Genomic DNA, 14,076 nt, shown 5'->3' on the forward strand with positions numbered 1-14,076 from the left:
ATGTAGAAATACGAAGCGACTATGCAAACTTTGTTACTTATATTTAAGTGTTGCACATGCCGTCAGAGTTTCAACAAAAATTTAGAAAAACTGTTCCAAAACCTATTTCGACAACTGGCAGATAACGCGCAGATCTATATATATATGGTATATATATATATATATATATAAGTAAAGTAATAATTAGCAACATTCATCACAAGAGAAAAAATTAAAAAAAATACTGAAAAACTTTTACATATATATACACACATATAAAAAAAAACACATAAAATGCTGATCTATATATAAATGCAAGTAATTATATATAAAATGTATGTGTATATGTATGTGTGGAAAAAAAGCGTCTCCTAAGTTAAAGTTTAAAGTAAATGAGTTGCGTTTGCATAGCATAAAATGATCAAGAGGAAATTTGAAATGAAAATGAGAGATGATATTTGCATTGTATAAAATGTTGTAAGCTAAAGAACCGAAGTAAACATTAAAGTAAAGTCGTTAGTCTCTAGTTTAACTAAACGTTATGTTAAGGTAGGCACCACACATTCACACACACACACTCACAAACATTTTCACGTTTCACAGTTATCAAGCGTTAAACAATTAAATGAATATGCCTGGGGGCGCGGCACACCAAACAAAAAAGGAAGCTAAAACAATTCTCTACAAAATTTCTTTCCAGCTAAATTGAAAGACTCGACTTTTTCTCGCTTCAAAACTCTTCAACAAAATGCGCACAACTTCCGAAGAATTCAACTGGGCAAAGTTTTCTATGTAAATATTGTACGAATAAAATGCAAAATCATATAAAATAAACATTTTCGTGTGCCGCAGCTCTAAAAAACAAAATAAAACAAAACAACAACTCATCTATCCAAGCAAAATCGATGCAAACACACACACATACACACACACACTTAGGCGCACTCTCATACTAACAAAATATCATAATCAACGGAATATTAAATTAAATAAAAAAAACAAAAAAAAATATATATTTAATAAAAATATATATGTATGCGACATATGTATGTATGTTTGTTCATTCAACTCACGCCCATTACAAAAGTATCTAAGCATGCATAATCCAAAAGTTAATAAACAAAAAGCAAATAAATAAATTAAAGATACGATACATACCTACATACAAACATATATATATACATAAATTATATATAAAATTGTGTCTGTGAAACGTAAGTTATTATATGCATACATATGAACGAGGTAAACAAAAACAAAAAGAAAAAACAAAAAAATGCAGCGTTAAAAAAAACATGAGTTATTATTAAATATGTTTGTAAACGTCAAAAATATGCAAAAAAAAACAAAAACAAAAGAGTAAAAGTAAAAGAAGCAGAAGAGTAAGCAAAATAAAAACGTGTTAATCATCACGCCAACCTAAACTAAAATGTCATCTAGTAAAACGAATAAAAGAAAACTTAAAGAATATATATATATATTTGCGACATATATATGAGAAGCAGAATCTATGGCCTAAATTCTAAGCAAAGTGTGTATGAAAGTTTTGCATCTTTATATTAGAGTGTAATTAAAGTGAATAATTGACACAAACAAATTGAATCTGAACAATATATGGAACAACAAAAGGCAAACAAATAATACATTTCAAAAGCAATAGACTCTCTCAAACATGATAATTGGCATGTTTTTTTATTTTGTTTTTCGAGAAAAGAGAACAAGTTGATTCGGTGGCAGAGTATTTGATATGAGCGCATTTCGGGGCTCCACATTCGAAGCAATAAATATGATGGAAAACATAGAAAAATAATAAAAACAAAAATTGTTCTATTAAAAGATATCAGTCCCCCCCCTCCCCTCAGCGGCCCACACTAGAGTAAAGAGAAATACATTAGAAATTACACTCAACTTGCGCCCTTTCTAGTTAATGTTAAAATTCACATAGAAATGCCAATCAAGTGAAAGAAAATAACTTAAATATAGAAACTGTAAAAAACAAAAAGCGAAAATGTTAAAAACGCCTGACAAAACGGGACTACGTCTGTATATATATATATATATAGATGAGGTCCTGTTTTAAGTTTTTTTTTTTGTGTTTGTGATGTTTATATTTTTTGTTGCACTTTGAGTTAATGTTTAGCCTGCTTTTCAATTTACATTTGTAACTTTAACTATAGTTTTATGTATTTATATGTATAAATAAAAACAAAAGGAGCATGTTGAAAAATAGCTGCTTAAAAGCCAGCTAAAAGTATAAGCAAAACTCGTTAAGTACTTTTAGAGACAAAACTGTACTAAAAAAAAATATTAAAAAAAATAAAGTCGCATTAATAACAAAAAACATCAAATATATAAAAAAAAATTAAAAAAAAAAAAAACAACAATATAAGGCGCTTTAACAATATTAAAACATATTGCATAATTATAAAGTGTGAAATATTTTCTTATGTTCTAGACTTGTAAAAACAAAACAAAAATAATAATGAACCTAACGTATGATATCGTGTGTGCGACTAGAGCGAAACTTTATCTTTGAGTTTTGGTTCGTTGTGCTAGGTTTTCCGAAGTTCTTGTGTTCTTTTTCTTTGGCACACGAGCGCTATGTTTTAGACATAACAACTAAACAAAATCTTATGCTGAGTATAAAAATAAATACATTATAATTACACTAAAAACAAACAACAACAACAAAAAACAAGCGAAAAACAACAACAACAACAAAAAACAAATTATAAAAAATAAATGAAAATGAATATATATAAAAAATGAAATTGTTTCGTGTGTTGCATATCAAGCAGTCGAGAAAGCAGTTGAGCAAGCAGTTGAAACTCAGGCAACAGGAAATGCGTACAAGAGAAACAGAGAGACAAATACAATTATAAAAACAACGTGCATATTTGTTACGGAAATGGCCCATTGAGTAATAAATGTGTTTCTCTACTCAATGGAAATGGTATATGCGCTTGTATAGGCTATTTAATTATAGCACTCAGCTGTTGGCAGCTGCAAATCTCGCTGCAATAGGTAGACAGGCTTATAGCAAATGCAGGCGATACAAACAAAGCAAGTAACTTAAGCAGTAGCAAGCAGTGCACATTTAAGCAAAAAGAGAATGAGCTGCGAATAGATCGAATACAAAATGTGTAATGTAGACTGTATAGTAACAGGCAGCTCTTGTCAGCAGCAACAGATCCAATTTATAGCAAACACTGGCAAGTGCGATGATTAGCATGCATCATATAAAGCAAGCAATTCAATTGAAGCAACAACCAATAACAGTTGGCTCTTGACAGCAGCAACATAACAGCGCACTAATTAAACTGCAGTTAAATAGCAGCCACTGTCAAATGCAATGAGTAGAAGAGCCTACAAAGCAAGCAGTTCAATTGAAGCAACAAAAAATTTATCCAATACAATGGCAAACAGATCAATAATAACAGCCAGCTTTTGACAGCAGCAAAGCTCGCTGACATGAGCTTTCAGTTTTTGCCAGTGCAGCACAGCAGCGCTCCAATTGGACGTCAGTCTCAACGTCTCCGCTGCCAAATGCAGTCGCTAAACGCAACAACAAAAAAATCAATAGTGCATAATTAGAAAATTTATAATTAAAGGCAAAAGTGCATTTATTATAAGAAAACATAGAGGCCATGAAGTGGGAGAACTATTGTGATTTCGTCGCAGGCTGTTTTGGTGGTTAGTTTCTACGATTCTTTTGCATTTGAGTACGGCGTAAATGACGCAATGCGGCAGCTAAAGCGGAGACACTTGTTGACGGATTGACGAGAACGGCAGCTACAGTGAAAGCTCAACTAAAGGACAATCTGAAATCTTGAAATTTCCACAGATAAAACTAAAATTAAAAAAAAATTGCAACTTAAAATAAAGCTGCAAAAAAGGTTTAAAACCAATATTTATAAAACTTTCGAATATCTAATTTAAATAATTAATCAACAAACAAATGTGCTCAAATTCGTAAAAGTTGTATTTGTTTTGAACTGAGTTGTAGCAGATTGTTTTCCCAGATATTTGGTCATTCCTACGAAATCTCACTGAAATTTTGGCTGTTCGCTTAAGCGAGCGTTTACTGTACTAGCTTCGACGACGTCACGGTCAAGTTCATGTGCAGGCGCCCCTGATCCGTGGCGTATTTTTGGGCATGCGATTCGAAATTCTTGGCAACCCCATGGGGCCGTCTAGTTCGCCTTAAATTTCTACAAGTTTTTATACCCCGAGCCCATTGAAAACGTGTAAGGGTTGGCATATATGTATGCCCGAGACAAAAATCTCTGATTACATAAAACTGGGTCTGTCCGACTTTAGCCGTCTCAAATCCTCGATAATTTCTAACATTTCCATGAAATCGACCCGAATCGATATTCCGTTTTTTGAGCATATCTCAGAGGCTTCTTGTAAGATGTACACAGATTGAAAATCTTTTGATTTTCCGAAACATTCCGCCCATTTTCCACATTTGCCCACATTTCCTTGCACTATTTATGTTCACGAATTTTCATGTAGATCGGACAATAAACATCGAATTTATCAAGAGGCACAGACAAGCCGCATGTTAAGTTAAGTTTGTGTACAGGGTATTTGGTAGTCGTGCCCGCCTGACTAGTGCACTCTTATAAGTTTTTAATTAACATTCCTGTTTGCTTATTTTGATTGCGGTTAAACAGGTGCTTGCGGCGTGCTGGTGGCGCATCCGCTCGACACCATCAAGACCTGGCAACAGGCATCCAACTCATCCGTCCTGTCGGCCGTGCAGCAAATCTACAGCCGCAACAATGGGGTAAGTGAGCGGGGGCGGTTGGGCAGTTGACAACGCTTTAAAGATCAACGGCTACTACAGGGGCATGCTCTTCCCCCTGATGTCGACGGGCGCCATCAACTCGATCCTGTTCGGCATCTATGGCAACCATTTGCGGCAGCTGCGCCGCGTCTGCCACAGCGACTATCAGCGCGAGCAGCTCGAGTACAAGAACATGTTCTTGGCTGGATCTGTGGCCGGGTTTGTCCAGTCCTTCATTGCGTGCCCCATGGAGCTGATTAAGGTGCGGCTGCAGACGCATTGCTGTAAGTTGGAAAAGTCGTTGCACCGGGATATCGGAAATACGAAAGTGTCCTTGGGCGTGGGATGTTTTACGGGCCTGCAGCTAGGCGTGGGGATAAGTGGAAAAGCTCGCAATTGTCCAGCTTGTTCAAGATATATGGAAAAACAGAAAAACTCACTTTTTGTCCGATTCTTCCTATGGAGGTATGTCATATATATAACAGAAAGACAGTTGTCCACAAAGTATACACAAGACATTTGGCTCTGGATACTGATCAAGAATATATGTATGTATATATCCAACATTTTAGACGCTTCAGCAGGGGTATAACTGAGATACACTGAGCGAAAACTTCGGGCGGAATACTCGCTAAGACTTAAGCGGACATCTGCTGGAAACTGTGAATGTGCACTCAATCGAGCTTTCACTGTATCTTTGCGCCTGTTTTTTTGCAGACTACAACGACTATATCTATGGTCAGAGACGCACAGCCTATGGCACCTTCAAGCGGATACTTAAGAAAGATGGCATCTCGGGCTTATATCGTGGACTTGTGCCCATGATGTGTCGGTCAGTGTAATATCCTAACAGTCCACCCCTACTCCAGTTTATTGTTTTTGTTTTTTGTTGTTTACCACAGTGATGTGCTGCCCTATGGCATCTATATGCTGGTCTATCGGCAGGCGGCCAACTATATGGAGAACTCGGAGTTTGTGCGCAAGCGTCGCACCGATTCGAATGCCACAAATATGAACTTAATTATTACGACCTTTGCGGGCGCCTGGGCTGGCGTGTTATCTTGGGTGTGTGTAATACCCTTTGATGTGGTCAAGACCATAATGCAGGCGGATGAGAATCATAAATTTCGCGGCATAATGCATTGTGTACTGGTCAACTATAGGGCCTATGGCTGGCGCAGCATTTTTCGTGGCAGTTGGATGCTGTTGGCGCGTGCGATACCCTTTAATGCGGCCACCTTTTTGGGCTATGAATATTCGCTGGAGTTGTGTCATAGTTATTGAAATACAATTAAACCAAGCGCAGTTTCGATTTAAACTGAAATTTGTTCATATTTAAATTATTTAACGGCTTTCTGTTAAACTTCCTTTGAATCTGATGTAGGTTAACAGTGCGTATTCAGTGTGTGCTGTTGTTAGTCTGGCAACGTTTATATTTGTGTACTTAACTGCTAAGTAACATAAAATATACAGCCTACAAATATGCTATAGGCTTATATATCACTTAAATGCATTTTAAAATACAAGAAAAATTGGCATACTTATAATAAACAACAAATCTAAATTTATATTTTTTTTGTACATGCTTATCTAGTATATTATCTAATACAGAAAACAAAATATATGTTAAGAAATCCTGTTAACGCAAATTGCCTCCGGCAAACAGCGCACTTAACAGCTTTACAACACTGAACGGCTGCGCCTAACATTCACTAATCGATAAGAAATGTCATATCGATAAAACATGGCGTTAAGGTCGGATTACGAGGTGAGCTGAGCGCAAAAAATAATCCAAAATTTGTAATAAAACTAAGTTAATTAAGTCCAAATAAAAGTGCAAACAATTGTTAACATGCTATACGAACAGTGTGTACTCAAATATGTGCAGAAACCCGATTGAAATGTGGCAAAAATTAAGTTAGAAGTTTTCGAGGTGTGTGTTTTACGATACAACAACAACAACAACAGTGCTGAGCGGGCGTTTTTTTTTTAATGGAAAAATCGAAACTCTTGAGTGAATGTGTGTGCGTGCGTGTGTGTGTGTGTTATTGGTTTTGTTGTTAGTGTACGCTGCAAGCCGACGCCCTTAGGCGACGCCAAGCTTATTAATTTGTTGCTGGTGCGTCAGTTAACTGTAACTGGGTGCGGACGAGGTTTGTTCTTAACACTGGCCTCTAGTCCTATTGGATGACTTAGCTGCCAGGCTTACCTTGTGCTGTTGTGGTTGTTGTTGCTTTTGCTGGTGCTGGTGCTGGTGCTGGCTGCGCAGTTGGCAGCGCTGCGGGCGCACCGCAAAAATGATCAATAAAATGAAGTTAACCCAGTGCAGCTCCGCAGCTAGCTGGTTTTCTTTTTATTTTCATTTCTAATGCTTCAAACTGAGTTTTCGTCGTAAGGCGACTGTGCACGCTCTCGCTTGCTCGCTCGCTCGCTCTCTTTGTGGTGCACTCTCTTCCACTGTTCTCGCTCAGGCTGCTCAGGTGTGGTGCTTGCTGGTAGTCGGATTAGGCCTCGTGTTCGATCGGCTTAGCTCGAATCGCTTAATGTGCAGCTCACTCGCCGCATTCACCTGGCCGCCACTTTCGCTTACGTTTAGCTCGCACACTTTTATGTTCGTGTTGTTGTTGTAACTGGCTCTGTTATCAGTTCATGCGCAAAGCTCAGCTGCTTCCAGTCGGACCGCACTTGTGCGCTTGCTCTGGTGCTCTGGCATATTTCGTGCATAATTTCGCCTGGAAATAAAAGCTTTCTGTTTTATGGACTGGAATTTTTTTCGCTCTATGGCTTACATAACCGGTACGTTTCCAGTGCTGCGGGCTGTTCTCTGTCCTCTGTTGGCATGCAATCGAGATATATTGCCACGCCTCCCCACCTTACGCATGCCGAAGGCCCTCGCTCCGCCCCGCCTAACCATAGATATCTTGGATTCGCGTTTTACCATTGGAATCTCATGGCAGCCAGGCAAAAGAGACACCTAATCGAAACCACCCTCAAAGAGGTTCTCTTCATTTTTCTTCTTCTTCTTCTTTTTATCATTTTTTCCGGAATTGGTGTCATTGGGGCGCGTCGTGCCCTGCTAATTATAAGCAAATGTATTTTGCTCTTACTTGTCTTTTGTAACGCTTTTTCCACGACTTTTCCTTTGCCCCTCGCCCCTCGCTGCCCAACTCTTTGATAACTATTAAAAAGTGACTTAATTACAGCTCACAAGTTAATTTGCTTCTCTCGAAAGTTTTCTCTTTTCTATTACACGTATATATTTATATTGTGTTCATTAATCGCTTCCTAAGTAATTAAGATGTACGTCAAAGTCTTCTTTTTATTTTGGGACTCGTAATTTTATTCATATGTACTTTATATTGATTTAAGGATTTACGTTAGCCCAAGTTCTTGTGTCAACTTCAGCTAAGCTTCTTGGGATGTGCAGAAATTGAGCAAGTATTACCCGGCTTTGCCTGGCGCATTAATTTGTACTATATTTAAAATTAATTTTTTACACATTTCCCTAAATATATTATAATTAAGAGATTTGAATATGTTCTTTGAAGCATACACATTTTCCACGGATTAGAATTATCCGAAGTCAACCATGCATTTTTATAAAGCTCGTTGAAAAAGAGTTGGAGCACGATCAAATAAGAAATGTTCCAGGCACAATTCTTCGCACCTGCGGAAGGAAACGTTCCAAAACTTCGTGTTTCCTTATAAAAGATAACTACTGGAAAAAACTGAGCTTACCAATTAATTAATTCCTCGGTCACTCAGTCAGTAAGGGAAAAAAATATATCTACTAATGCAGACATAGATATGTAGATAATAATCTCTGACTAGTCTGATTTAACATTGTCCGTGTCCGGAAAAGCGTATGCTTTGCAAATCCCTAGGCATTGCATACTTTCACGCGCCTTAAATAAACTAAATAAAAGCGTTGCAAAAAATGTAAATTGTTCGAACAATTTGTTCCAATTAGCGAGTGTCTACTGTAATTTATGATTTTCACGCACAGCATTTGCTTTGCAAAGAGGAGTATTATGTAGATATGTGCATGGCACGGCATAAATCGGCCCTCAAAGAGCCCCTGCGCCCCTCATACTATTTCGTATGCTGAGTCATGCGCTTTCAATTTGAGTCAATTTAGAGAGAAGCACAGCCACAAAATCAAGACAAATACAAATACAATCTAATAATTTTGATGATGGTTTATGCAGTTCTCTACCGAGTTCTGCATAGAACTCGTAAGCAGTTCGGTCAAGGTGACAATAAAGTTATAATCCGAGAGCTCAAAGAATAGTAATGATATAACAAGATTTTCGTTAGCCAACATATAGATAGTGCATGTGAATTACCATAACATGTATGTATGTACGATTATATGTATGTATATACGACATAAAGATATGGCACTTACTAAATTGGCAACAGCTTTCGAGTTACTCACTTCTTGTTTATGGCACAAGCGGCACTTAATATATTTTAAGCTTAGTATCAATATTTATATACACGAATTGGAATAATAAGTAAATAAATTGATTTGTCTCCAATCTGCTATCGCACAGATAACAAGAAAGTAAGGATATATTCAGTATTCCGAAGATTTAATACCCTTGTCGACATTTGCATCTTTATAAACAAAAATGTTTTCCTACTTTTCGATCGACCGTTTCGATGTCAGCTATTTGATACTGTCTGCAGAATAGAATATATGTACTTTATAAGCTCGGAGATGTCTTCTGCGATGTAAGGGTATAAAATCTTGTATTAATATTGTTCTAAAGAAAAGAATTGAAAAGCTTTACTTACGTCTATTTTCCCTGGTCGAGCATGCATCTTAGCCGGCCAATGTTTTCATTCCAATCTTTTTCCTTGTCAATAGACATCTTTCTTAGCTGGAGTAATAGATGTTGTGTCAAGCGAGCTTTTACCAAACAAAAAGTAAAAAATATTATGTAAATGCTGAGAAAGAAATGGAAGAAAATATTTCTGAAGAATACTTCATTTGAATTCATAGCACGTATGGAAAATTTCGATAATAAACTTATTATATTTGTAATTCTGAATCGTTCAAATTAAATTTGTAAAATCCTAACATACAAATGAATAGGGGGCTGGTCAAATGTCTATAAAAATAGTGATATGCTGTTGTTGTTGTTTGTCTGGTAATAGACAAGACAAGCTGGGAACTGCGATAATGGGAAAATGATTGCAACTGGAAAATACCAGAAATCGTTTTCACATTGTCTCCAGCTCTACTGTGTCGAGTCTTGTTTTAGCCGGTGCGACAATCAAAGTGTGACAGCAAATTAGTAACATCAATTTTAATTCAATTATATATGACAATAAAAACCTAATCAAAGCTCTATTAAACAAATGCCGCAGCTATTTCTCGTTGAGGCTCGTTTCGTTTTGTCAGATGAGCAACTGAGCTGAGCTGCTGATAAGATGCTCTTGTCAAAGCCTGTACCCATTGATAGTGGTAACAAAGGAGGTATGTTACAGTAATACACACCTATTTAATATCTAGAGTTATATCCTGAGCTCAGAGCCAATAAAAGCAGACTCTCCAATTATAAGTTCCTGTATAAATTTTGCAGTTAAAGTTTATTGCAAATAATCGATAAATATCCACGTGGTCGGCTCCTGTTGTATTTCAGCTATCGATATCTTCGCTGTTTATCCCAAATTGATATTGATTGATAAGACTTTATGAGCTGAAGTACACTCAGCTGAAGTTTATGTTAAGTTATCGGCCAAAAAAACTCGCCACTCCCCCAAATCGATAAATATACTGAGTATTTGAAATTTCCGATAACTCTGCATTTCTTTCATCTAAATCGCTAAATATACCGAGTCTATTACAAATGATCAATAACTGCCCAATATATTGTTTCGATTGAGTCTATTTAATATTATCGATAACTTTGCACTTTGACTAAAATCGATAAATATCGATGTTTGGTTTCGCTTTATTGAGCTATCTATTTGAATCTAAGAGCTGGAGACAGCAAATTTGGCTCATAGTTTCTTCTTTCGTAGCTCAGATTTGGTTACAGAGAACCTCCGAGTTGGGCAGTCCCTCGACTCTTTCGATCGTCTTGCCTTGTTTTCACATGCAACTGTAAATTATCCATTAGCTTTCGACAGTTGATGGAGATTTGTTGCACCTTAAGGTCTAGAGCACCCGAGCACAAGGATTCGCATTTGTTCCACAGCTGTAGCCGAGCATTTATGAGCTACCTGCGATATTTGCCAGAGTCTTTAAAGGTTTCCATTTCGTTTGCATAACCCAGCTGTGGCATTCTATACTATGAATGATATAGTAGCCGGCGGTCCGCACTTACATTTTAATTATTTCAACTGGCATCACGCTCCGCGCTCTCTGGCTCGCTTATCAGCGCATTTCGACACTTGTAGATAAGTTTCTGTTTGCCGTTGCTCTGATTTATTTTTGGACCCACTGTGCGGCACTCACCATGTCCCTGTAGTGGATCGGTTCTAATCGATGGAACTAATGACGTACAGCTTGAGACGGCGTCGACTGACGCCAATTCAAGCAGAGGTCGCTCTTTGACCCTGCCACTGTCCGGACGGACGGACACAGTCTTGGCAAATTCTCAAAACGCTTTGTCATTCTGATTATGTTTACATGCATGTTATCAGCTCGACGGGTTTTAACTATGTAGTGTGACTGGGTCATGTATCTAAGGAATTAGTTGTCATATATATATATCTCAACAAAATTGAATGAAAACTAGAAAATATGAGATAAGTGTAGAACATATGCTTAAAGTTGTTATAATCTTTGGCACTGCGAAGATAACTGTTTCTATTTGCTATGATTATTGTTTTTTTATTTATTGTTATTGTTATAATTTAATGTTAAAATATTAAAAGAATATTTTTGGACAATGGAAAGTATTGTCAAGTTTTCACCACTTAGAGGTTGATTGACAGAGGTTAATGGGAATTTTTCGAATTTCATAGGTATTACGGCGACAAAATCTGTTGCGTATTCTATTGAAAATTGTTAACTTCAGAGCCCCAAAACCGAAACATGGGTCCAAGTTTACAAACCTAAGCCAAATGGTCCAGGTTACCAAACCTAACCCAAATTTCTCGGAATTGGTTCGAACCGTGAACTGAACCGATGAGATTTGAAGTTGGGCTTGCTGCCGTGATTGTTATATATATTGGAGGTTCAAGTCCTGGTATTCCATTGTTGATAACTTAAACAAATTAACTTACGTTAAAACTAATCTTTAAACAAAGTTTAAGCATAAATAAATATATGTTTTATAGATTCTATTCTATTATTCTTTCCATCATATAGTTTTTAAGAAATGTTAAGGCTTAAACAAGCTAGTTGCTGTTTGTTGTAGTTGAAGACTAAACTCGAACTTAGGCACACACACAGTATACACACAGCACAAACACACACAGACACACGTACACACACACACACTCTGTCAGACATGACAGACACGCATTGTTGATGGCATCAGACGAGAACAATTACCGCAATTTGAGCATTACTTTCATACTCAGCGAGATCTTGTGGGAGTCAATCAGCCCAGCGACTCGAACTGAGATTCACAAATCTGTTGGAGAGGCGGAAATCACATGACATAAATTCACAAAAAATAAAACTTTATCGAAATTATTTTCTGGCTATAAGTGAACCATGAAAAGATGAAAAACTGCAGATGTTGGTCTAGTCAATGGGCCTGCCATGATTGTATAATTCTTGGCTGTTGCTAAGAGTGAAAAAATAATGAATAATTGATGAATTCGAATTCAATTTTAATGCGACTGGAAAAATCAGCACACAAAGGCATACAAAATTAAAATTAGCAACAAAATTGTTTTCCACATAAATATTAATGGCATAAACACACATATTGTGACACACACACAAACACACACTTGCCTGTTGGCCTTGTTAAAAAGTGTTTAGTGTAAGAGCTTGTATGTAATGCCTACTTTAGTAATATACTAATATTACTTGCAGTATATAACTCGCATTGATAATGCGAGCAATTGACAGAGCAGTAGATGCGACAAGCCGCGCAATGTAGCTCAATTGTGCATAAGACGCCTCCTGTGCCTTCTCCAGTAAATACAATATTACTCTTGGCACTTGGCATCTTTGCAGCTGGCTACATAAATTGTCATAATAAATTTTTATTTAATTTAATGCCATATCCAACACACTCACAACAATTTGTGACACTTGCACACAGCGACACATGCAGATACAAACATTAACAGATATAGATACAAGCATACACAGATACAGATACAGATACATTTATATATACAAGTTACAGATACAAAAGATATGCCTGGCCGCAATTTGTTATAATTTAAATACAATTCAATGTGAGCTGCTGCTGACGTCGATGCTTGCCTCTCACATTTCCTCTTAAAAAAATCAAATAATAAAAATAATTCAGGAAAAATACCTCGAAAGGAAGATACTTTTAGGGAATTTACTCAAAAGGTTGTAAGTATAATTTGCTGGCTGTCGTTTAATGGACTGAATCGCTTAATAATCATATTAATGCTCAGATTAAGAATTGAAGAGTTTAAATATGCGAAAAATGTTCCTAAGTAACTCGAGTATTTGAGGCCTGATTCTTTTGAAATTTTGAGGAATTGAATATGGCGTACAAATGTGTATAAATGCAACTGCCCAAAGCTATAACTCCTACAAAATTTGTTAAATTTTTTGTCACGTGTTAAGGTATCCAAAGATTGTTCTGTGTTTAAGTAAACTATACCAAGGCTGACATACTACATTTGATGCCTACAGCTATTATAGACCTCAAGATATGCTCTAAAGTAAGTTTATCAATATTTATTTTGAGTTCATAGAAAATAGTCGATGTTATCAGACAAAGATTATCTGTTCGTGCCATTGGAGGACCTACGTCAAAATTAACAAGTATCTAGCTCTCAGAGTTCTCGAGATTGACGCATTTGTATACATTTATATTTGTACTCTTTAGTTCACATATTGTACTTTAAACACTTCAAATAGTCTGACTATTAACCAAAAATGAACCCTAGCCAAAAAGTATTTAATTTTAGTTTAATTTTCTTCAATGCAATGACGTCTAACCATCACGATTGCAACTTTTTGCCATACTTCTGTTTGAAGTCTTTGCGTATTTTAATCTTAATATTTATTTTCGCTTGTTCTTCTCAGATAAGAACTATTATCTGTATACACTATATATACATTATTTATCATATCTCCTGATCTTAATTTTCCGCTATGACCTTTTCTTGGTTTGAAATAAAAGCAA

The 14,076-nt window shown here is 36.5% G+C and overlaps 1 protein-coding gene across 2 annotated transcripts; it reads left to right on the forward strand.

Moving 5' to 3' along the window:
- Window positions 1-3,542: 3,542 nt before the first annotated feature.
- On the forward strand, window positions 3,543-6,515 carry LOC115761692 (solute carrier family 25 member 45). Of its 2 annotated transcripts, XM_030703558.1 has the most exons (5): window positions 3,543-3,672; window positions 4,659-4,771; window positions 4,815-5,055; window positions 5,489-5,603; window positions 5,674-6,513. In XM_030703558.1, the coding sequence occupies exons 1-5, from the start codon at window positions 3,627-3,629 to the stop codon at window positions 6,053-6,055; spliced, it is 897 nt and encodes a 298-aa protein (XP_030559418.1). In that variant the 5' UTR covers window positions 3,543-3,626; the 3' UTR covers window positions 6,056-6,513. The 2 variants fall into 2 exon arrangements, with proteins under 2 accessions (XP_030559418.1, XP_030559419.1); XM_030703559.1 differs by lacking the exon at window positions 3,543-3,672 and having other exon boundaries at window positions 4,695-4,771; window positions 4,832-5,055; window positions 5,674-6,515.
- Window positions 6,516-14,076: the final 7,561 nt, after the last annotated feature.

This window comes from Drosophila novamexicana, unplaced genomic scaffold (genome assembly GCF_003285875.2).
Source record: "Drosophila novamexicana strain 15010-1031.04,08,12 unplaced genomic scaffold, DnovRS2.1 tig00000485-arrow-pilon, whole genome shotgun sequence".
NCBI lineage: Eukaryota > Metazoa > Arthropoda > Insecta > Diptera > Drosophilidae > Drosophila > Drosophila novamexicana.

What these genes read in the sequence shown, in the direction of transcription:
- LOC115761692 (XM_030703558.1), top strand. Translation starts at nt 3,627, where the DNA reads ATGAAGTGGGAGAACTATTGTGATTTCGTCGCAGGCTGTTTTGGTG. An exon ending in CGTCGCAGGCTGTTTTGGTG is followed by an intron (nt 3,673 to 4,658) that starts GTTAGTTTCTAC and finishes GCGGTTAAACAG; the next exon opens with GTGCTTGCGGCGTGCTGGTG. An exon ending in TCTACAGCCGCAACAATGGG is followed by an intron (nt 4,772 to 4,814) that starts GTAAGTGAGCGG and finishes AACGCTTTAAAG; the next exon opens with ATCAACGGCTACTACAGGGG.